Raw genomic sequence first — 24,005 nt, 5'->3', positions numbered from 1 at the left:
GCATTTTACGCAAATACAGAAAATAGTTAAAGAAATGAATTTTAAATGTAATTTGTCAACTCCGCCTACATTCCTTTTGCAACATTGAAATAGCCGCAGCTTTGCTTCACTGCTGAACTGCAAGATGCTGTCTTAGAAAAAAAGACACAAACACAGGAATCCAAAGCTGGTGGTTATTTTTTACTTGAAGACTCTCTGAAACGTTAAAAAAAAAGTATTGTTACAATTAATTAATTCCTTCTGGGATGAAATGGGACATGCTTGGTCAAGGCGATGATATGGAAAGGGCAGTCTGATTTTTACAAAACTGATATTCAAGCATCATCAATACACACAAAGGACAGGCTCTTACGCACATTTGTTACATTGCAACCTTCGCTCAGCTTCAGTAAACATCTTTGGAATATAGGTTTAAAAAAAAATATATATATATATCAAGAAACTTAAATATTCACAGGACAAAACCATAACATCATTAAAAATATGAACAGCGAGATTTACAGAGATCGGTAAACACAGGCTGGCTATGGATAATCAGAACAGAACGGGCAGAAGTGACACCAATGACAAGGACAGGTCTGCCACGCAGAGCCTGGATTCCAGCAACTGGGAACACCGAGGGCCAGGAGGCAGTTTGGGAATTTGGTTACTCGCCTAAGGCAGGGAGGCAGCAAGAAAAGGTAGGAGCACAGAAGGCAAAGGCAAGGTAAATCAGTGCTAGAAGTTCTTGTTAAACCAGGAGTCTAAAAGTACAGCAAGAAGGAAAAAAAAAAAAAAAAAAAAAAAGGTTGTTTGTTCTTTTAAAATGAAAAGTTAGCCAAAAGTTATCAGTATATACTTTCTCTATTGCACAAACAGTTTTAAAGTAACTGAAAAATTAGAAAACCCTGCATTCAGTACAGCTACATTTAAATATATTCCAAGTGGAGTTAGCCCATATGGTTCAGCTTTTAAAACAATCCAACATTTTTCCCTAACAGCATCCAGCATTTGTGTGTCCACTGTCTTCTCAAGCCCTCTCCAAACTAACAAAATGCACCATTTACCAAAGACTAGCGCTACTAGTTCTCCTTAGTATATCACAGATTTATTGCTTTATTTGACTAGTGACAAAGGCTGAGATCTAAACTTCTAGAGAATTTAAGGCAAACCCACAAGACCAACACCTTAAGGGCATTTACAGCACACAGCGGTCTTCATTCGAACACCAGGAAATGTTTGATATTTAAAAATGACAGGAACACTCCAATTTTAACCAAATGGACCCTTTCAAGCATTAGTTATTATCTTCCTAAACACGTAACCTAGCACTCAAGCTGGAAGTCATTTCAGAGCACCAGTGTTCAGAAAAACTAAAAAAAAAAAAAAAAAAAAAGAAAAAGAAAGAAAATGTCAAAGTAGGAAGTTCCAGGACATCTTACATAATAATTCATTCTTACTCATCAAAGAACTCAGATATTTGGATAGCTGAATCACTTCATTCCATTCATAACATGGAGGATGAATAACGATCTACTTAGGAAGAAGAGTTCAAGACTGACAAAAAACCTGGACTATTCTCAACAGCTTTAGAAGCCGATTCACCTGCAAGAGCTCTGAATTTTGTTTCTCCCAAGATTTCTTTCATATCCCACAGAGTTCATTACGAGCTCCTTGTCTGATGCTCTGCCTTCTTAATAATCACCAATAGAGTCTGGCTTCAGAGCACCAGGCAACAGCGAATATGTCAAGAGCGTTTCTATGTTTACAATCTTAATTACTCACAACCAAGTGTACTACTGACACAGATTTATCAACTGCCAGTCCTGCAAACCCACTCCAATGAAAAATTAAAAAAAAAAAAACAAACCTAAGAACAAAAAATAAAACAAAAAATCCAGCAAGAACAGGCTTGTCCAAAAACCTAAGCGTGCTCAGCATTAGGCTAACCCTTCCCTTGCAAATACTTTGGAAATTAACTGAAAGAATATGGAAAATTCTTCACAAGCGATGCAAGATAACACTGGCCCGATGTGCATGCGCATTCTTTTTATTTCTACAGAGTGAAAACAAATACCGTACAGAAAACAGTAGACTACAGGTTTTTTAAAGAAAGAACTAGGGTAAATTGTTTCAGGATGGTTTTGTGAAAACAGAAAAGATGACTTTCTGTAAAAGAAATTAAGAAGCAGTTATTTCAACTTCAGACCAGGTACAGCCTGATTAGATTTGCAGTAAAATTTGATTAAACAGAAATTACTGATGATGTATTAAAAATAAGCAGAGTTCTACTGCCATCCAGCAGGATGAAGGGATTTGCACTCAGCAGAGAACCCTGCGTGTAAACTATTCCCATCTGAATCGGAGTCATTGAGACAAACAAGACTTCACAGTCCTACTTGTAATTTTTTTCTAGAGAATTACTTCACCAAGAAGCTCATATAGCTTTCTACAGCCTTTTCTAAAAGAAATCGATGTAAATAGGTTTCTGGTCAGCCAGAGAACCCACGCTACACAGAGCGCTTGTGGTAACTTCCACCTGGGAGGCCAGCAAAGATAAGCTCTCTAGCTTTTGTTCAGAGGGCAATTTCTGTTCCTCTAAATGAAGACAGCAACCTTAATCTCTTCGGAAGAAAGACTGGGGGGGTTTGTAGCACTCATTGTCACAGCAGAACACAGTTTTTGTCACATAAAAAGCCTGGAATATGTCCCATAAGTGAAGGAACTTTTTCCCCCTCAGCATTTCTTCAGAGCACAACTAGATAGATTTATACTGAGGAACCTTTCTGAATGCTTTAACAGCAAACAGGTTAGTGCATTTTCCTTGCTAATGTTCCCTAACGCAACAAGTACACCGGTTTACACTCTGTTAAAAAAAAAAAAAAAATCCCTACAGAACAAGTCGTTCAAGAAGCCACGTAAATTATTTCTTGGCACTTCTCTGCACACAGACAGGAGAAGTTCCAGCCATTTGCAACAGCATGTTTTAGTTTTGAATACCCGATGCCAAAGATGCTTTCTTTTATTTTTTTCTGAATTCATGAAATGCATCAATATTACCATGACAGGAGTCATTCTTCTCTTGAAGCTGAAGGATTTGACACTTATCTCCTTTTGAGCTGGTGACTTAAACACTAATCCTGCATGCAAATAAAGCTAAGATTTATCCACTGCAGCAGCAGGATTCACTGGGCGCTGCCTCACAGCGTTCGGTGACGAGTTTCCATTGGACACCTCTTTACCCTCCGTTTCATCATCTGAGACGTCTTCCTCATCTGCTTCTTGCTCTTCATCCAGCTTTTTCAGCAGCTGAGCTGACTCTGGAGCTAGCTTTCCTTAAGGAGAAAGGAAAACATGCATACACAAATAAATACCATTACCATGTGAAATACTTTTTTTTTTTTTTTTACATCATCGGCTAGCACAGAATTTTAAATTAATTTAATCCAGGTAGCACTTTCCATGTCAGTCACTGAAGCTGCTATCTTAGGTAGAATTGTTGCTACCATGAACTGACCCACAGGTTAAGTGTTAACAGATTACAAACTACCGAGACAAGTTAATATAAAACTTCCTCCACCTTTGAAAAAAAGGGTCTGGTTCCTACAAACCATGAACCAGCATTCAAATGTTCTTCCATGACTTTTTAAGATTACCTTGAAAAATTCCAGAGACTAAACCCAAATTGAATCCCTTACTATCCACAGAAACGCGAATTCACTTCTAATCCTCACTTTGCCCCTAAAACTTCTGTAAACCCCCAATTTAGCAACACTAAGGTCCACTCAAAACTTTTATCTCCCTGCGCATATGGAATTTCATATCTTGCAGGTATGGAAATGCTGTAAAAACATTTTTCATCTCCTAAAAAGGCTTTTTAAAAATAGTTCAGCTTTAGTAAATACAAACTACAAACCCACTATAAACCCCAAGGGCACACAGCTGCAGGTAAAGCACAGCATCAATCACAAACAAACTTCTACACTGAATGTCATGTCCTGCAGACATAAGTTACATACCAATATTTATTAAGTAAGATTTACCAAACAGCTTCACTGAATTAGAAGTATACAGCAGACTTACTTGAATAAGGGTACTGTGGCGGTCTGTGCCTTTTGGATGGACAGATACAGTCTGCTAAGAACACCATTATCTGAAACCAAAGACGGACAAGTTTATACCTCCAAACATCCTGCACGTTAGAAAAGACCCTTAAGAACATCAAATCCAACTGTAAACCTAACACTACCAAGTCCACCACTAAACCACGTCCCTAAACACCATGCCTTTTAAATACCTCCAGGGATGGTGACTCAACTACTTCCCCAGGCAGCTTGTTTCAGTGCTCAATAATGCTTTTCAATGCAGAAATTTTTCCTAATATCCAATCTAAATCTGCCCTGGCACAAACTGGGGCCATTTCCTCTTGTCCTATCACTTGTTACTTGGGAGAAGAGACCACCCCCCACCTCTCTAAACCTCCTTTCAGGTAGCTGTAGAGTGATAAGGTCTCCCCTCAGCCTCCTTTTCTCCACGCTGAACAACACCAGCCCCCTCAGCCGCTCCTCACAAGACGTGTGCTCCAGACCCCTCACCAGCTTCATTGCCCTTGACTGGACACGCTCCAGAATCTCCATGTCTTTCTTGTAGTGAGGGGCCCAAAACTGGACAGTGTATTCAAGGTGGGGCCTCACCAGTGCCGAGTTCAGGGGGACGATCACTGCCCCAGTCCTGCCGGCCACACCGTTGCTGATACAGGCCAGGATGCTGTCGGTTTGCTTGGCCACCTGGGCACGCTGCTGGCTCATATTCGGCCAGCTGTTCCCAACACCCTGCGGTCCTTTTCTGCCAGGCAGCTCTCCAGCCACTCTGCCCCAAGTCTGTAACGTTCATGGGGTTGGTGTGACCCAAGTGCAGGACCAGGCACTTGGCCTTGTTGAACCTCACACCATTGGCCTCGGCCCATCGATCCAGCCTGTCCAGATCCCTCTGCAGAGTCACCCTACCCTCAAGCTGGTCGACACTCCCACTCAACTTGGTGTTGTCTGCAGGCTTACTGAGCGGGCACTCAATCCCCTTGTCCAGATCATTGATAAAGATATTAAACAGAACTGGCCCCAATACCGAGCCCTGGGGAACACCACTTGTGACCGCCCACCAGCTGGATTTAACTCCATTCACAACCACTCTCTGGGCCCGGCCACCCAGCCAGTTTTTCATCCAGCAAAGAGTACTCCTGTCCCAAGCCATGGGCGGCCAGTTTCTCCAGGAGAATGCCATGGAAAATGGTGTCAAATGCTTTAGCAAAGTCCAGGCAGACAAAATCTACAACCTTTCCCTTGTCCACTAATCTTGTCACAGAAGATCAGGTTAGTCAAGAAGGACATGTCTTTCATAAAGCCACACTGACTAGGCCCGATCACCTGGTTGTCCTCTATGTGCCGCATGATGGCACTCAAGATGATTGCACCATAACCTTCCCCCACACTGAGGTCAGACTGACAGGCCTGTAGTTCCCCGGATTCTCCTTCCGGCCCTTCTTGTGGATAGGTGTCACATTTGCTAGTCTCCAGACAACTGGGACCTCCCCAGTTAGCCAGGACTGCTGATAAATGATGGCAAGTTGCTTGGTGAGCACTTCCACCAGCTCCCGCAGTAGCCTTAGCTGGATCCCATCTGGCCCCAGAGACTTGTGTGTGTCTAAGGACTGTAGCAGGTCACTAACTATTTCCCCTTGGATTATGGGGGCTTCATTCTGCTCCCTGTGTCTTCCAGCTCAGCGGGCTGGGTACCAACAGAACATCTGGTCTTACTCAGTCTTTAGTGACTGAGGCAAAGAAGGCATTAGTGCTTCACTTACAAGTCCCAGTATCAGACCCGAGAATAGAGTTGCCAATGCAAAAACAGCATATGAGCCCCAGACAGGTATTCCGACATTTTCTGTTAAATAACCATGGCAGTGCTGGAATAAAAGACAAGAGAATCATTTCAAGAACAGTTGAATGGCATGTCTGTTAAGATAAAATAAAGTAGAGATCTAAGTACATACCCTAATCCACATTGACAACTGAAACAAAGCTGACATACTGCTCATCCTGAAACAAAGCAGAAAAAAAAAAGTAACTGAAAACATCTTTAAGCCAGTCACATACCTGTATCTTCTGATTTGCCTGACCGGTCATTATCGAGTCCCACGTTTAACAACTTTCTGCTCACGTCTAGTTTCCCTTTTAACTACTGATTTTTATCTACTGTTTTGTCTTCTATTTCAATAAACACTTGTTTCCCCATGAAGCCACCTTCGGTACCAACACCAGTTTGCATGATGTTCCACATACAGACAACTACGAACTTACAGACTTCCTTGACTTGGATCTGCTGACATATGAATTTCTGTTTTGTTTATGTTCTAAGTTATGTTTGGACCAACAGTTTACAAGAAGGCAGATGGAACTCTATTCAAGATATTAAGAATTAAGCATCTGGACATTTTATTAAAACAAAAAATTAGCCTATTAAAATAATCAGATTATATAAGAACTGAAAGATCTTCGGACACTTAAGTTTAGCCATAATTACATACTAGTGAAAAAGACCAGGCTATCTGCCATGTATATCATCCTGCCAATTCTAACATTTCCCTGTTATTGTGAAACTTCAGCATTAAGTATTCACTACCTGTAAAGGAAAGGAGAATTTGAAACATTAAGCCAATATAAGTTGCTACTGAGTGAGCTATAGAAGAAGCCTGCACACTGCTTCAGTATGCACAAAAAATGGAGCCGGTACTGTACACTTCTAATAGAAAACTTCCCGATCCTAAAATTAGTACCGTTTCACATATTCCTTGGTGTGAGCTAATACTTTGTAGGAGATCAACCACACAGTTTGAAGATTCAAAGGGCATTGTGAGTAGACAAAGTAACAATGCTGAGCGTCCTAGAAGAGCCACAAAAAATGTAACATTTCAGTCCACTTCATACACTGAACACTGTTACAACATAGAGCAGTTAGCACAGAGGTGTTTGTTTCAGCCAGCAATGCTCTAACAGAAAACCACGAACCGAACAATTGGGCTCATTTGCTTCAAACAACGGTGTCCCCAACATGCTTTATCACTCAGTTACTCAACTACTCTAAAACCACCACGCAGCACAGGCAGCATCAACTAAAAGTACTTCAAAGCCACAAAACTAGAAAGTATTGCAAAGGGCATATTTCTTCTCAGACTACAGAGTCTCCTCACTTCACTTTTCCTTCAACAAAGGAACCTTCACCCTTCCACACTGCTTTTAACTTTGCTCCAGATGTGCCTTCTTAAATGGCCAGCCCATATCTCACAACTACGTTGCTACCTTATTTTCCAGTTTTTACTGCTCATTTCCTAGAACGTAGCTGGGCAAAACATCTTTCTGCTGCACTATCAAAAGAAGAACTTCAAGTGTCAGTAAGTTACCTACAAGAGTTTAGTAACACAATACACCCACCTATAACTATTTGAAGCCTTAAAGTAAACTCTGCTCAGGACACCTTTGCTATTCTGGTGCACATAATCCTCCCACACCTGATGAAGAAGGAATGAACACCCACCCATCACATTCACATACTTCTTACCAGCACAGAGCTGTTGCATGAGCTGTTACCAAGGAGGCAGCACCAGGTGTGGCACACCTAAGGACCTGTCCCAGCACGTCCTTAAAGTGTCCATGTTTGACAACAAATTATTATAAAAATCATACCAAAACTTACAGGAAAGAAGAAGGACCAAACCATGATGAAACCGGTTCAATAGATTTCCATTCCTGGTCGCTGATGAAATTTATGAAATCACTTTTAGTTCTTGCACCCTGGTATCTCCTGAACTCTCCATCTTTACAGCTGTAAAACAAACAAAAAGAAGGCCTTCATTTTAGACAGTCCAAGAGTGCAGCATTTGCTTCCACTCAACATCTTTCCCTCCCATCACTTTGCCTATTTTTATTTTTTTTTAAGTTGTACTTTGCATTACATGATATTGGTCTAAAATGTTTTCCGAGAATCTGGGCTACAAGTATTTCTGGAATCTTGTCTAGCTTTAGGTTGCCATTCCATAAAAAGATAATGATCTTTCTAATGACTTGCCACACAATGGCATTAAGATCAACCTACAAAGAAGAGATTGCAAAATAGAAACACCCATGAAAAGATAAAATAAATAAGGCCCGAAGGGAAAAAAAAACCAAATCAACAGGCATTACTGTAAATTCACAGCGGGTAAGGCAGTGGTTGCCCTGTGTAAAGTAATTAACATTCTTAAAGAGCACAGTAAATCTCATTCATTTGCCCCAAAAAAGGAAAAAAAAAATGTCCTCTCTCCTCCAAAAGAAATCCAACTGCATTGCATACTTACTGATAGATGGTAGGAAGAGCTGTTATGATAAATCGTCCACTTAATCCTGTAAGAAGACAATTATTTTCAGAATAGTAGAGCACTCATGTAAGAAAAGGCATGAAATGTTATTATACACCGAAATACAAACAGCAGCTCCCAGATATCAATTTTCTAATTGCGATCAAACACAAACTTATGCATATGAAAGTACTGCACACCGTCTAAAGGTCACCCTGGACAAAGAGCAAGAATGTTTCCGCGTGGGGAAATGGAGATGTCCAGGAATAACTGCTCTACTGGACTATTTTGACTGTAGCTGTTCAGAGAGAGATGCTCTCCTTTTGCCACATGATCCACAACCTCCAGCACTAGCAGAAAATAACCCAAGCACGGCAAGTTTCAAAAGTTCTTATGTGACTCTGTAGAAAAGTATCAATATGGAGAAGGACTTGTACAAACTCCACACAGGCATGAGGGCAATAAAGAGAAGTGAGCTTCAGCTGAGGGAGACCGGACTGCCTGCACTCCCTTTTGCCAACAGAGACAGGTATTGCTACAGGGAAAGCTAAAACCACATTTTTTGCTCTGTATAATGCTTAGATAGTATGGCCAAAAATCTGCTTGAAATCCTCCAAATCACTCTCTAGAGAAATCCTCTTGTTCCCTTTATCTATTAAGGAAGATTAGGGTATTCAGTCTACATACAGCAATCTGCCTTCGGTAGAAATCAGGAAAAGATCTTTATTATTCCTACTAATTCTGTGTATTTTCGAAAAGCACTGGACCCCTCCCCCGAGCGCCCAGGGGCCCGGGGAGGGCGCTCAGAGCCCGCCGCCGGCCCCGCCGGCCTCTCACCCGGCTGCTCCGTGACATCCACTTTGGCAATGTTCACTTCCAGGTCCTCGCCCCACTCGGCAAACTTCTCCCACTCGGGCTGCAGGTTCTGGCAGGCGGGACACCACGGGGCATAGCTGTGGGCAGCACAACTCTGTCACGAACGGGCACGGCTCGGCGCCCCGCGGCCACAGAGCGGGCCGCTGAGAGGAAACCCCCCCACCACCTCCCCGGCAGCCCCCTCCCGACTCACAACTCCACCATCCACTCGCCCTGCAGCAGCTCCCGCCACATGCCGTCCGACAGCACCTTCACCGAGCTCCGCTTCCCCAGCGCGGCCGCGCCGGCCGCCAGCGCCAACCACAGCAGGACCCGCAGCCGCCCGGCGGCCGCCATCTTGCCCCACCGCGCCGCGCGCGCTTCCGCCTTCCCGCGACGGCGAGCGAGAAGGGGAGGGGCACCGGCACGGGCTGCGCATGCGCACTGGGGGGGTGGGCGCGCGGCGGCCGCTTGCTTGGGAGGGGCAGAGACGGCCTGGGGGCGGGCTCAGGGTGCGCGGCAACCTATAGGACGTCGAGTTATGCGGCTCGTGGACACCGGGCTCGGCCAATCGGGGGCGCCGGTTCCCCCACCGCTGCCTCACACAGCGCGGACGCCCCGCCATGTTAATCACAGGCGGTGTGGGGAGGGAAGGGCAGCTTCGCTGGCCTCTTTCTGTGGCAAACCCCACTGCCACCATCACCCGGGGACATGGAGGAGAGCCGCTGCTTCCCCCTGCTGCTGTGACAGGGGTGGCATCACCACAGGAGCCCAGCCCTGCAGCTGGGCAGCAAGGGGGCCGGCGCAGGGTGCGTGTGGTGCATGCAATGCACACCCCAACAGCAAACATGTGAACAGGAACAAAACCAGCCACAGGAAATACTACAGCTGTGTTAGTCTCCTCTGCTTTGTTTCCTTCCTTCAGAGTGCTCTGGGTACTCGGGGCAGGTTGTGGCTCACAGTGAGGTGAAGAAACTGCTGTACGAGGTCACAGGGAGAACAGATTTCCCTCACTTCGACCACTGCTTCCCTCCCACATCTTTAGTTACTTATGGGAGACAATCATAGAATGGTTTGGGTTGGAAGGGACCTTAAAGACCACCCAGTGCCACCCCCTGCCCTGGGCAGGGACACCTCCCACCAGACCAGGTTGCTCCAAGCCCCGTCCAGCCTGGCCTTGAACCCCTCCAGGGATGGGGCAGCCACAGCTTCTCTGGGCAACCTGGGCCAGGGGCTCACCACCCTCACAGCCAAGAATTTCTTCCTCAGATCTCGTCTAAATCTCCCCTCTTTCAGTTTAAACCCGTTACCCTTAAGAGTAACTTAGTTCTCAAGCAAAAGTCAGGAAAAAGGTCACTGGTAACAAGCAGACAAATCCCATATAATTTCACTGCAGTCTGTCAGCACCTTATGATTTTCAAGGCAAGGAACCTCTTCTTTCCATATGCACGTACTTTCTCTGCCGCAAGGTTTTATCCCACTCTTGGTCAGGAGTGGCTGCGATAACAACACCTGTCCTTTTCTGCCTGGATTGCTCCTTTCCCAGCATCTTTCAAAGGAGCCTTTGCCATAATTTCATATCCCACAATTTAGAGCCTTGGCAGCTGGAGAGAACTGGTCTGCAGTAGCCGTTAGAGCAGTGCAGGAAAAAGAATAAATCAGCATTTGGGGTTTGGTTTTTTTTCAATTTTGGCAACTTTTCTACAGTACAATGTGTATGTTCCTTTCTGTAGAAGAACACTAAGGCATTACTAAGGACTCGATGAAGCTTGTTATTCATTGATTCAGGGTTCAGTAATAAATCACTGCTTGCAGCACTCTCCCTGCTCATCACCATTCCATTTTAGTCATAATTGAATTTTTGAAATTTGTTATTGATAATCCAAGAATACCTTTGTTCTGCATCAGTAATGAGACGAGATGCGAAGAGCTGTCTTCAGTTCTTTAGGGTAGCAGTACACATCCTGATAATTTAAGATGTATTGAAGAATAAGTGCACAAACAAATGTGTTGCGTTACCATGTGGAGCGGAGGCTGGGTGACTACTTGCTTTGATCTACATTCTGGGGAAAGTGGCTAGAAGCATGATCCCACCTTTTATTCATGCAGAGTAAGAGGATAACTGAATGTTCCTTTCTTCAGCACATCCAAACAGATGACTCCATGGAGGATGAATTTGATTTAATCCATGTGCAGGTCAACAAAAGATAAAAAACATGATGCTGTACAGGCAACAACAGAAGCAATTGCAACACCACCTTTAGATGACACCATGGGAGAGCTCTTCCAGGACCAAGTCCCACCTGGAAGGGCACAGGGGAACTGTGAGGCAAGAAAAATGATTTTGCTATTTAGTGCTTCTAGGCTTAAGGAGAAGGAGCTGGTAGACATTCACTATAAATAAAGAGTAGCCTCAAAGGCACACCAAGCTCCCTGTGGAAACAGCTTGAAAGACCTTGAAAAGCATGACTTCATTCCTCCTTCGCTTTGTTCCAGTAATTATTTTAAGGGTAATAAGTGCTGTGAATTACTTTTTATCTCCATTATTATTACATTGACATTGTCTTATTTCTTTGTAAAATTTTGAGGCATTTGAGAACAAGAAAGCCTTGACTGTATCTTTTATGCCTTCTTCCTCCAGCCTATTCACTTCGGCCATCCCAAGCTGTATGGAGAAATGTCTGCTTCATCTTTCAAGGTTGACAGTAGAATGAAGAGAATTAATAACCAAACAAACATCAGATGTCTCTGAGTGGCCTTAAGAAATGAAGATAACTCCTAGTGCTGTCCCTTTTTCCTTTCTCTGTGCCTGCTCTGTTATTGTGATGTGAGATTTGCAAAAAAATGTTGCTTTATGACTTACTTTGAGACAATGACTGCACATTGAGAAATGTGCAGAGGGTGGAAGGACAGCGTTGATTTAATCCGTCACCACAGCCCGACTCCCTTCTTACACTTATGCTTCTCTAGAGGTTTGATACTCCTCCATGGGAGCAACGCCAGATACTTTTATGTTCATGAGGCTCCAGAGCCCCGTCACTCTGATCTTGACCAACTTGAGGTGTCTCCAAGACCATCCTGGCACTGCTCCCCTCTGCTTAGTCCTGAATCTAAAGGGGGATCCTCAGGCTTCTAGGCATGCCTCTTCCCCTACATAGGTGGCAGGAGTTAAATTATGGGCCAACACACATTAAATAAGTTTTACTGCAGATCCTTGATGTCCTCTCTTATTGCAGAATTTGTCCACACCTCCTCATGTACAGAAGTGAGAAAAATGCAGTCCTGCCTGCTGAACTGTTAAAATTTGGTGCTGGTATTTGCAGGAAGAGGTTTGTCTGCTGAGATCTGTGCTGAAGCAGTGTATCCTGCCTTTACAACCAACGTCGGCCTCCAATTGCACCGCCACTCAAAGGTGAAAGTACGATCACTGGTAAAAACTCTCCCGAGCCCCAGGGACCACTGTCAAGACTGCCACAGCCTTCCTTTCAGCAAACCCTGATAACTGTCCACATCCTCCAAGAAAGCCCCAAGCGGTTCTGGTGGGGAAAAGTTCTGGTTGTGGAGGTCAGAAGGTGCAAACGCCTGTTTGTAAAATCGACCCCACAGTGTGGAGCGGGGTCTTTCCTGCCCGCTGGCGTGAGCTCTGCTCTGCCGAGTGATTTTTTCACCGAGTGATTTTTTTTTCATGTTCTTTTTCAGCGCTGCCACACAGCGGCAGAGTTGAGGCTGCTTCTAAACTGGGAAAGGCTGAGGGTTCAGAAGAAAATCCTCTGCGGGTAGGCATTACCTGGTTCTCCTGCTAGGGACACCCTGTCATCTTTCAAGATGTTAGCATGGAGGGCTTTTTCCTTGTCCAATCTTACTCGTGTTTTTAGGTCGTTTTTCTCAGGAGCTGAGATCAAGGGGATTTTGTGGTCAGTGTACAGTCCTTCCCCCCAACACACAGCCACAGTGCTGGTCATCATTTTGGCCAAGGTTGGAGTTACAAGAATATCAAGTCTCTATAAGTTTCATGAAGACAGTTGTCCCGTTAGAGTACTACTGATGCACAGAAAGAGGCTGAAGCGCAAGCTCAGATTACTGCTTGACAGAGGGAAAAGGAATTATGTGAGTGTCTTAACCACAGGGAGAGCTTCAGTTGGCAAGAACACTTGTCAGACAAGGGGACATTCAGCCGTGAGGCACTGAGCCCAGGCAACAAGGCCGATACATTCTCCTGCCCACAGAGCTCTTTGGTTTTGATGCAGGATGAAAGATGATAAAGCGAAAAATGCCTGTGTAATCAAGAAATCATCCTTTTCTTGATGACATCTGTGCCTCAGAAAATCAGATGCCACAGCTAGGAGTGGGAGTAGAAAGACTCCGCTTCCTTTGCATTTTGTTTTCTTTTGAGCTGAACATGAAAAAAAAGACTAAAACGCTTGAATGCCTCAACATTTTCCCCAAAGTTAAAGTCGCAGAGATGAACAAATTTTCCCAATTCAGCCAGTTCTGTAAGTGGTCAAAAACATAAAAAAAATTCCACACAAATTCACCCACTCTTTTTTTTTTTTTTTTTTGCAGAATGTTAATTCATCTATATTTGAAACGTGAACAAGTTGAACCAGCTCTATTTTCACGTATTTTCTCTGGGTTTTTTTTTTATTATTATTATTTTATTTTTTAGAGTACCCTTACATGTTCTGATGATGAACTGAACATTAAACCAGACAAATGAGCAGTAGGAGCACAGAGGCTGTCCGCCCGGGGCTGACCTTTTGAAGGACCACTCTGAAAGAGCAGAGTGCTGGCCAGGTAATTATTTCCAAACACGGACCAAGCTCTGCAGTCCCTGGATGAGGTACAGCATCAGAGCCCTGACCTCATTTAGCGTCTGCATTTATGAAACGCCAAGAGATTATGCAGAGAGCTCTTCTGCGTATAATCATTTGGGGCAGGAGACATGAAGTCATTGTCCTAAAGCCCAAGGTGAAATCAGACTGACCCTGAACGTCCCAGGCAGGCCTTGGGCTGCATTTTGTACTGCTGTAGGAAGAAAAACTGATCCTGTCTAATTTCCTTGGCTGTTTTCTGGCTTCAGCCTTTTGGGAAAGTTGGCATTTAGAATTCCACTCAGAACAGTTTTCTGGGCTTCAGCATTAGAAGAATTAAAGTCAAGAGCTAATTACTTTCCTATAGCTCTGGATTTCATTCCAGGAAGACAATCCATGCGTGAATGCTTCCTCCTACAGAAAGATCGTCCATATTAGGAGAAATAATTCAACCCTACCTGCCTAAAGTGAAGCCCGCAGAAGGTGCCACTGACTTCCCAGAAGCCGGACTGGGCTTGGTGCCTGCAAGCGTGGCTTTCACTCTGTGCACAGTTGAGGAGGATTAGCAGAACATGCCTTCCACAGGGGACTGTGCTCGAAGAAGCCCCACTGGAAAGCACATTCCCATCCGACAGCCCAGTCCTTCTGCTCCCCACTTCCCTGAGCTGCTTCAGCACAGGGTCCAGAAGACCCTGTGTTGGGTGTTCGGATTCTCGAGAGCTTCAGCTTTGGTGTGAGCAAAGAGTTTCGTTGTCTCGGCTTCTGCCATTATGCAATCCGTGCCCGACTGCAGTTTGCGTCAGCTGGTGAAAATGCTATGCGCAGCAAGGTTTGCTGCTTCTCACTTTGGAAGACTACTTGGAAGACCTCAGAATTACAACAGCCCTTCTCACAACCACTATCCATCAGCCTCTCCTCTATGTGCTAAGAAACTCCGGTACTGCTAATTATTCAGTAATTAAGTGTCTCTCTAGGGTCATAATTGTAAATCTGGCCTCTCCCAGTCACTGTTTGCTCATTAGGTAGCAGTTTTCTCAACACAAAAACAAATTCTGTTCTTTACATTTGATTGGATTACAAAATTGCCTTAAACTCTGTGGAGATGATTAGGAAAAGTGTGTTTTTGCGCAATAGTTACCATGGGAACCAAAGTGGAGAGATCTTTATAAACCAAAAGTCAAACAGATTGTGTTTCAGACAATTAACATTGTCTCACGTATTTATTCATTTGCTTTAACTCTTTCTTGCACTAATCTGAAATAGGTTTTATCTGCTTTTTGGTACCAAATGCTGCGTCAAAGAGATTCTGTTGCCTCGAGGATTCACCCCTCTCTTCTCTTGCAAGGCCACCTTGCAGCCCTGGTTAGGTTCATCTTCCTCTTCTGCTTTGCCCCTTTGGTCTGGGGATATCTCTGGGGGCTTCCAGTGAGATTCGGTTTGGGATTGCGATTCATGTGTAGGGAGAAGTGTCAAAGCTCCTGTCCGGTCAGTGGACCCCAGAGAGCTCTGGTAGATCACGGTGCGCTGGCGAGTAAGCTGAGCTGCTCTCCCTGCTTCTCCCGCACAAACCACTCTGCTGTCTTTTCTAACACCTAGGACTCCTTAAACCTGCAATTCTTCTAGTTCTATGTTTGACACTTTAGGGAAGAGCAGCTGATAAACTGCCCAAGTGTCAGTAGCTGTCCCTCTGCCCTCCTCTCTTTCCAAACCCTCCTCTTTCTCCAGCAACCTGACCCTATCCCGTCTCTTGATTTCTCTCTCCCCTGCCCTCAGCTCTCTCCCTAGCATCTTGCAATCCTCTGGCTCTCCCATCACAGCACAAACAGTCTATCACATCTTAAAAAATAATTAGCATTATGCCAGATACCCATTTCCTGCTCCACTAGTTTCCATTTGTCTTTCTCTCCTTCACATCCAAGATGTCAGGAGGCCATCACTATACTCGGCTGCCACCATACTAACAGCATTGCCTTTCTCACTGTCCACTGTTGCCTTCGTGCTGCCGTCCCCTGCATTCATGGGCTTTCTGGGGCAAGGTTTTGTCCTGCCTTAGTACAGCGTTTCTCAGAGCAGAGTTTTGTTGTGAGCACACCTCCAGGAGATAAGCAGAGTTTTGTTGTGAGCACGCCTCCAGGAGATAATAAGTAAGAAAGCAGTGTCCTAATTTTCCTCCAGACCTCTGCCTGACTCTGTATACAGAAGGAATTCCCCCACCAAGGGAATTCAATATTCCCGTATTTAAAAACTGGCGGCTCCTCAGCCCCATCCCCTGTGTACTGCTGACCTCCTTCCGCTGCACTGGATATAGGATTACTCATTTCCTTTGGGGCTGATCCATCACGCTGTTCTTTCAGTTCCTCACAAACAAATAGCTTTTCTGTCCCCTGTCAGAGGTATGGCGAGGAAAGTTGCGTTCAGCGTAGAAGCCAGTTCATTTTCAGAGTGCTGTTCAGATCACAGGGCTGTGCCATAGCAGCTGCTCCGGCCCTCCCACCCTAAAATAGACTCTTTCTCTTCCACCATCATACCTATTTTCACAAGAGCATTGTGCAGCCACAGTTCGGCAAGCTTTGACGGGACTAGCAAAAGCCATATTTCTGAGGCAAAGATGGCCAAACTACCAAATTTCCAGTCTCTGAAGAAAATCAGGGAAGAATGAGATAACCTCAGAGAAACGTGGGTGAGAATTAGTGTTGTGTGAGGCAAGCCTCCTGTTTTCCCTAGCTTCAGTCTCAGACTGCTGAACTGATTTTAGCAGAAACCTTCCAGAATGTTTGCTCCAAGGCAGCTAGGCGGCCTGGAATACATCAGCGGGCAAGATTTCATCTTGGGAGGATGAGAAGAGGCTTAAAGCAGGGGCTTGCAGTGGGAAATGTTGGGCAGCCAGAAATGTAAGTGTTGCTACTTCCTCTGCATTTTGCTGCAAAAGATCCAGAAACCAAGGCTCAGAGAACAGAGCAAAGCCTGAGTGTGTAAAGGGACAGCTGGGCCGAGTACTCTCTTGCACGTTCAAGCCAGGGACAAGACGACGAACTCTTCCCCTCCAAGTATTTATTTACTCCAGAATGATATGGATGTAAATCCCTACTGACTTGCTGGTTTTACATCACTTAGCACCAACCTGAGAGTTGCTCTTGCTTCCAGGACACGGTGAATGTTACGCTGATTGAAACCCATTTGCTGTATTTTAGTGACAAGAAGCCTGTTGCCCTCAGGCCAGCACAGCAGTCTGCCTAAGGGTACCCGAAGACATACAGGGGAAAATTATATTAAAACCATTTTCCTGTAAAATGTCACTTTTGCAAGAGGTCTGTGCAGATATTCTTGTACTGATTTAGGAGCTCCAGGAGATGCTACGTGCACAGGGCTGGTTCAGGCAAGACAAAAAACAGGATGTATCTAACTCACTGCCCTCAGTCAGTGAAAACATTCCAGTTCAGGCCCAGTTTCTATCTGTAAAAAATTTGTGAGGCAGGAAAGATGTCAGTGTAGCGTGCATTTTTCTTATCACTATGGGAAGTGAATCCTATGTAACGTGAGAAGCTGGAAGCAGGCAATGAGAACCCGAAGGTGTTTATTGTGGCCAGTGCTGCACGTGAACCTATTCCCATTCACCAGCCCCTGCAGCAGAGCTGCCCAGCCCCAGACTTGCACAGGCTGTAAAGATCCAACATGCATTTTCACTGCGGTCTCTGAGGCTGGAAGAGTTTTCCTGCACAGCCGGTGAGGAAGTAATGTTGTTTTTGAAGCCAAAAATAATTCTTTCAGATAGACAACATAATCTGTAACAGGCCCAGCACTTCACTGCTATCAGATAATGGTGGCGAGACGCAGTTCATGACACACTAGAAGATTATGTTGGATTATTAGATCAGATTAGGTCAGATTATCTGCCTGGGTATTGAGGTCGGAAGGGCCATGGGGAGAGGGGGAGATAGTCTGATTTTCTGCATATCCCCAGGCATCCATGTATTCTTTGGGGGTGATCACACCACTCCTCATTTTCTTTACGTCCCTTTTTCATTTACCTCAGCCTGCCCTGCGAGGTTATTGATGCCAGCCTCTTTCTAGTCATGTCCTTGCTATTGAGATGAAGCCACGCTCTCTCCCAGGCAGTGCCACAAACAGCGTTGCAGCACCTTGAAAGCGGGAGGCATTTCTGTGTTCAGAAGGAGACGGGCTGGCTGTTGGCAGAAAGCCCATTGCTAGTTAATTGGAAAAAGAGTTTTAAATCAAGTTGGTATTTTTTCTTTAAGCAAGGCATCTCAAATGGAGTGCTTAGCATCAAAGAATCAAGCAGAGCGGCACAGAAATAGCAGCAAGAGCATCTAACAAGGCAGAGAAGAAGACTCCTGACCCTGGTGAAACTATCAAGGGAGACAGCACTTCCAAAGTCATCTCTGAGGACAGGGAAATATTTCTCCTTATGACTTTTCTATTTTCCAGCAAAGGGAGAAGCACAATGGTAGTATGGCAATAGAACAAAACCTGTTCTTCCAGAAGGAACCATCCTAGCCAAATAGCTTCTCGTTGACACTGGTTGGCTCTGAATCAGGCCCACAAGAGTACGAATGGCACATCACGATTTTGCGTTTAGCACCATCTCTCCTCCGCTTGTGTCCCCATAAAGTCTTTCTGTGAGTACCCTGTTGCTGGCTGGTGCTGATGAGTAGTTGCTGTCCTGGGCTGGGATTAGGTTGGCAAGAACTTTCATGGAACCCAAGATAAAATTTGAGATCCACATTCCCTGAGATTGGAAGAGTTTGGATCTCACTCTGGACTTTATTATTTACACTTTCTTTTTATGGCCACAAAAAGCCTAGATTTGGTCAGTCTCTAATTGCAAACCCAAAAGGAAGGGCTCAGGGGTCTGGCACTGGGGCAAGAAGTTCTCAGGATCCTGGCCATCAAGGGAGAGACAGAGAGAACTCCTCAGCAAACTTTTCTAATTTATATTGCATGCGATGTTCGTGGTATGAAATAATCCTGTTGGCAGTTTGGGTCAAGTGCCCGGGTCTCGCTCCGCCTCATCCCTGCACCTGGTGAGCTGGAAAACACTGCAACCTTGAAACCTGCATCCCATAGCTGTCTATAAAGTAAACATTTTCACAAATTCAGACACTAGAGTCTTCTAAAAGTGCAGTTTTCCCAAACATTAGAAGAAACTGTACTGAAAAGTAAAATTACTGAAAGAGAAATTAATCCTGTGTCACTCAAACCAGGACAGGGACGTAGTGGTAGCAATGTAATTCGTGCTGTACACTTAGCCTGTTGGTTGTGGAAATGTGTCATCTTCATATTTTTGCTTGCTGATAATGCCATTATACAGGGGGCGTGCATTTGCCACACTCGTTCTAACAGACATCTTGTAAGGTTTTTTAAAAGCCTCCCATATTATTTTTATAACTAACTTTTTTTTTCGCTTTGGAAATTGCAATCCCAGGTGCAGAGCTCCCAACACGCTCAGCAGGTACGCACACAGCCAAGCCACGGGGAGCTGTGGCGGACAGGCTGTGATAAGGATGGGTGTGCTGGGTCACTCGCAGGACCTCTTCTTTGTCACATTTACTTTCCTCCACTGCCTGAGGGGTTGCCCTGGACTACCCTCAGAGCAGGAGCTGGCTGATCTTGCATGCCCTCTGTAAATTCAATTGGAAACCTATTTTCACTAACAAAATACGGATTTATTCTTCCCTTTGCAATAAAAAACGGAGTCATTTTAATATGCTTTCAGGGAATAACTGAGTCAATGATTCTGTACTAAGAGCTCTGCCCTCTGTTCCTCAGAGGGTGTTCTCTCTGGCACACATATCGGCATTTCTGTTGTGAAGAGCCCTGTACGACTTGCCTACATGCTGCTTTCCAAGGGTGCTGTAACTGCTGTGTAGGCTGATGCAAAATGTTCCTTCACCCACAGATCCCTGCCTGCCTCTGCCTTAAAATGTCATTGAGAAACCAACCGAGAAACCAACCATCAAACAGTGCTTATTAGAGAAGCTTCTCTCCTAGGAGTCCACTCCAGCATGTACCCGCTCACCTGCAGGCAGCAAAGGTAACTCTGGGCCAGAAAAAAGATCCTAGAGCAACTATCCAAAAAATATCCTAGAGCAAAAAAATTCCTAGAGCAAAGCAGACTTCTCTCATAGAGCTCAGTTTACTAAATGGGGGAAGAGGGATATCTAAGTGGGCATGAAGAAGCTTTCGCTGCAATCATCACAAACACTTTCTTCAGCCAGAATACGCTGAGTAAAACTAAACGTCATAGGATGAATCAGAAACCCGGCAGGGAGGTGGTGGTTATCACGCTTAAACATTTACTTGAGCACTCCTGGAGAGCACTACCAGAGTCATTTTTTGGTTATCTTGGTGTGGGATGGGCTAGGCAGCAACATGCAGGTCTCTGATGCCCACAGACACAAGCTGGCTTCTTGTGCAGCCCAACTGGGATGCGCAGCTTGAGAGGGGCTGAGAAGGCTGCTGTACAATCCCATCTCTGCTGCTGAATTAGTTTGAAAAGTGCTGGGCTACTTGTTTGCCTTTCAAAGGAAAAGCATGGGGACATTTCGTTACACGCAGTAGATCAGCGTGATTCTGCTGCTGAATGCGTGACCCCCGCCCTGCAAGAGCAAAAGCCGCAAGTGATGGGGGAGAATCTGAAGGTCGAACACCAAACACGGGAAAAGTGGGACCCAGGGGTTTCTATCACAGCATCTAAATTGGAGTCCGAAGAGACAGGGGATTTTGATAAAATGGGTCCATAAAGGAGCAGTCTTCCCTCTCATTTTCATATATTTATGCTTTTCTCCCATATCGACAATCACCCAGTGTGCTGCACGCTGTTAGAATCAAAACTGAATCTCCAAACAAGCGAATAAACAGACAATAAAATACTCCCCAACAGGAACTGTTTAATTTTCTTGGTAACATAATGCGATGGAGCGATAGCAGGGAGGCGCTCTGTCATTGCCACGAAGGTGAACTCCGCTCTTTAGCAAAATTTATCATAACTGCTTTTCCTTCTCTTGCAGTGCCTGAGCCGCAGTCCCATGAATCTGCCACCTCCTGGAGGCACAGACGTGTCTCATGCTGCTTGCTACCACATCTTCCGCAGCAGCGTCACCTACTCGCCTTGCTTGTCTGCCGGTCGCATTATGGTAATGTCAGGCTTGATCAATTCCAAGTCTTACTCATACAGCGTTTGTTGTGTTTCAGCAGAAATATGCTGTGGATCGGTATTGTACATACTGAACTCTTTAAAGGGACCAATTTCACCAAGTTCAAAACAGGTATGAGCTGGCAGCAAACTCTCAGCAGATAATGTGCTTAATAAGGGGAACAGTTTAAGGGTGTTTTGCTAGAGAACAAAACCACCGCAAGTTCTCTGCAGGGAGGGCAGGCCAGGCTTGCTTTAGCCAGACAGATTTACAGGGGCTGGGAAAGGAGCTGGGACAGAAAGAATAGGTAGCGTTGGCAGCAAGACAGCCTCCCCTCCGGAGGGGCTGCAGCAGAGGAGGGGTGAACCGCATCCCTGGTGTGGTGGGGACATGGTTCAAAGGGTTTCTGCGCAGAGCTGCTGTCTGTGGGACCTGCTCTCATCTCCCCTGCGGGGCCTTGGGCTGGCATGGGAACAAAATCCCCCTGCATGCCCTGACAGGGGGGGCTCAAGGCGGGCAGTACCTGCCGGATTGCAGCTGGAGACCACAGGAATGAGAAGGGGGAGAGCAGACAACTGGGACGCAGCTGTTGGACTGGCACAGGTCACAGAAGAGCGGAGCCCAGGGCCACGGCTGAGGTGCGACGTCCTGCTTTGCACACCTTGTCACTGCCACGCGTGCCCGGGCACATGGAGCTGGTCCCCAGTTCTGGCACCAGTATCAGCGAGCCAGTTATTTGGCAGGCGGCTGAATGTGTGGCGGCCACAGAGAAAATCCACCCTAATGAAATGCTTCGCTGCAGTAATTGGATTTCCACTGTAAACGAAGTAATTATGCTGATTGTCCTTGCGCTTTTGAAGATGAGACAATGCCAGTGAGCGGTAGCTCTGGCTGGTGGACCCATTTACATATCTCTGCAGCGGGGAGCCAAGCAGGGGCATTTCCCTCCGTGGGAGAGCAGGGGCCGGCGTGTGCGAGGTCAAGGTGGCCACATGGCTCCAAATGCTCACGGATCTGCTCCAAAAAATGGGCAGGGGAGAGGCTGTAAAGTGATTTGTGTGGTGGCCAGAGGACTTTCCAGCAGCGTGTCTCAGGTGTGGTGGTATTCCTGGGCGCGGCGTGCCCTCCCTGTCCAGGCTGAGTGACAGGCACTTCCCAGGCTGTGGCTGGAGAGCTGCTCGGTGACGGGATGGTTGTGTCCAGCATTGGGAATGCAGAGGTCTCCAGTCTACAGGGATAAAACGTGGGAGAAGAAGCAGGGGAAGGGTACGTACCGAGGAAGTGTGGCAGCAGCAGAGGTGGGATCAGACACGAGTTCTTCTCTGAGGTCTCCACAGAGCTTGCTGGCTTTGGAGACATGGGCTGATCTGGTGCCATCAAGGAAAAAGAGATGAAGGCAATTTCAGGATGCTCTGGGAACACCCACAATTCAAGCTGGGGCTTGAGCGGGGCTTTGTCATCATGGTTCGATCAACAGCAACTCACTGCCTGTGCCATCTCCCCCTGCTTTTGTTTTTAAGGTTCTTTAGTCATACAGGAAAATGTCACACTATAAAAAACTCACAGAACAAAACCAAAAGCCCAAGTGAAAAGAAAAATAAAACTGCAGTTCCAAGGTTACTTTTCAGATTGGCTGTGACCGAAATGCTTTCGGCAGGTCTCAGGAGACAGGGCTCACTTAGCAGTGCTGCTAGGCCAAACAAAGATGCACAATGGGAAACAGAAGACAAACAACCTTTTGAGAACAAGATGCCTGGTTGAACTGGGGACAGATGAAGTAAAACAAATCTAAATTAGTGATTTGAATCGTCATTTAAATCAACAAGTGAAAATTATCGGTTTAAACAACTGAGAAATATCGATTTGCATTTATACCTCATTTCTTTCTAGTGAGAATTTATTGTGATGGGTGGTGCAGCTGATGAAAGACACTGATCAGGAGCTACACCAGGGCTTTGCTCCCTGTGTGCTGCCTTTTGATGACACGGACCATGTGTCCAGCTGAAAGATACAGAGGCATTGCTCTGCTTCGGCAGACTTTTATTCTGTATTTATATAGTGCGACGCTTGTGCAGCCACACTGTCCCTGTGGGAGCACTTGTCTCTGTCCTCCTGAACCCCTCTGGACTTATGCTGAACCAGGCTGGCAAAGGGACCTCACTGGCGCTCACGCAGCATCATTAAAGGGCTGCAGGGTGCAGCTGAGGCCAAACACATCAATGAGGCCAAGAAGGGATTAGAAAGACGGGCTCCTTGGTGGCTACTGAACATAATGGTCCACAAGCCACTGCCAGCTCCACAGGTCCCTGCTGCCAGGGCACAGCCAGGAAAGCATCAGATCAGAGCTGCCTTCTCTCTTACATCCTTTGCCTGCAGCCCAGACGGCTGGCCGCGGTGGGAAAAAAGGCACCGGGGAAACTGTTTCTGCTCCAAGCTGTCCTTATGTCCCCAGGCTAAGCTGGTCCCCTCTCTTCCTTCCAGAACCCTTATGCCAGAGCCCCTTTTCCTCCCAGTGCCGATACCAGTTCCCAGGAAGGCAGCAAGCAGCTCAGCGCTGGCACAGCTGGGTTCCAGCCCCAGCTCTGGGATCACCTGCCTTCTCCCCAGCCTGCCGGGGGAGTCCCCTTGTGTACCTGTGGCTGGAGGCCAGCGGGCAGAGCAGAAACCCCACGCACGGCCAGCTGGCAGCCGGCAGGAGCTTCACAAACTCTGTGGCGCCAGAGGAGACAGACAATTTATTTCATCTCCAACCCAGTGCTGCGAAGGACCGTGTCCCTGCGGAGCTGGTGCAGAGCCAGGGCTCGCTCCTGTAAAAGC

The 24,005-nt window shown here is 45.8% G+C and overlaps 1 protein-coding gene across 1 annotated transcript; it reads right to left on the bottom strand.

Annotated features, from left to right (window-relative positions):
* Positions 1-159: 159 nt before the first annotated feature.
* Positions 160-9,611, bottom strand: TMX1 (thioredoxin related transmembrane protein 1). The gene is made up of 8 exons (XM_054200218.1): positions 9,438-9,611; positions 9,206-9,321; positions 8,369-8,414; positions 7,729-7,857; positions 6,029-6,074; positions 5,840-5,941; positions 4,063-4,132; positions 160-3,314 (listed from the first exon to the last, which is right to left on the bottom strand). The coding sequence occupies exons 1-8, from the start codon at positions 9,578-9,580 to the stop codon at positions 3,136-3,138; spliced, it is 831 nt and encodes a 276-aa protein (XP_054056193.1). The 5' UTR covers positions 9,581-9,611; the 3' UTR covers positions 160-3,135.
* Positions 9,612-24,005: the final 14,394 nt, after the last annotated feature.

The sequence above is a fragment of the Rissa tridactyla genome, chromosome 4 (assembly GCF_028500815.1).
Source record: "Rissa tridactyla isolate bRisTri1 chromosome 4, bRisTri1.patW.cur.20221130, whole genome shotgun sequence".
In the NCBI taxonomy this organism is placed as follows: domain Eukaryota; kingdom Metazoa; phylum Chordata; class Aves; order Charadriiformes; family Laridae; genus Rissa; species Rissa tridactyla.
This window is presented reverse-complemented; position numbering and strand designations above follow the sequence as displayed.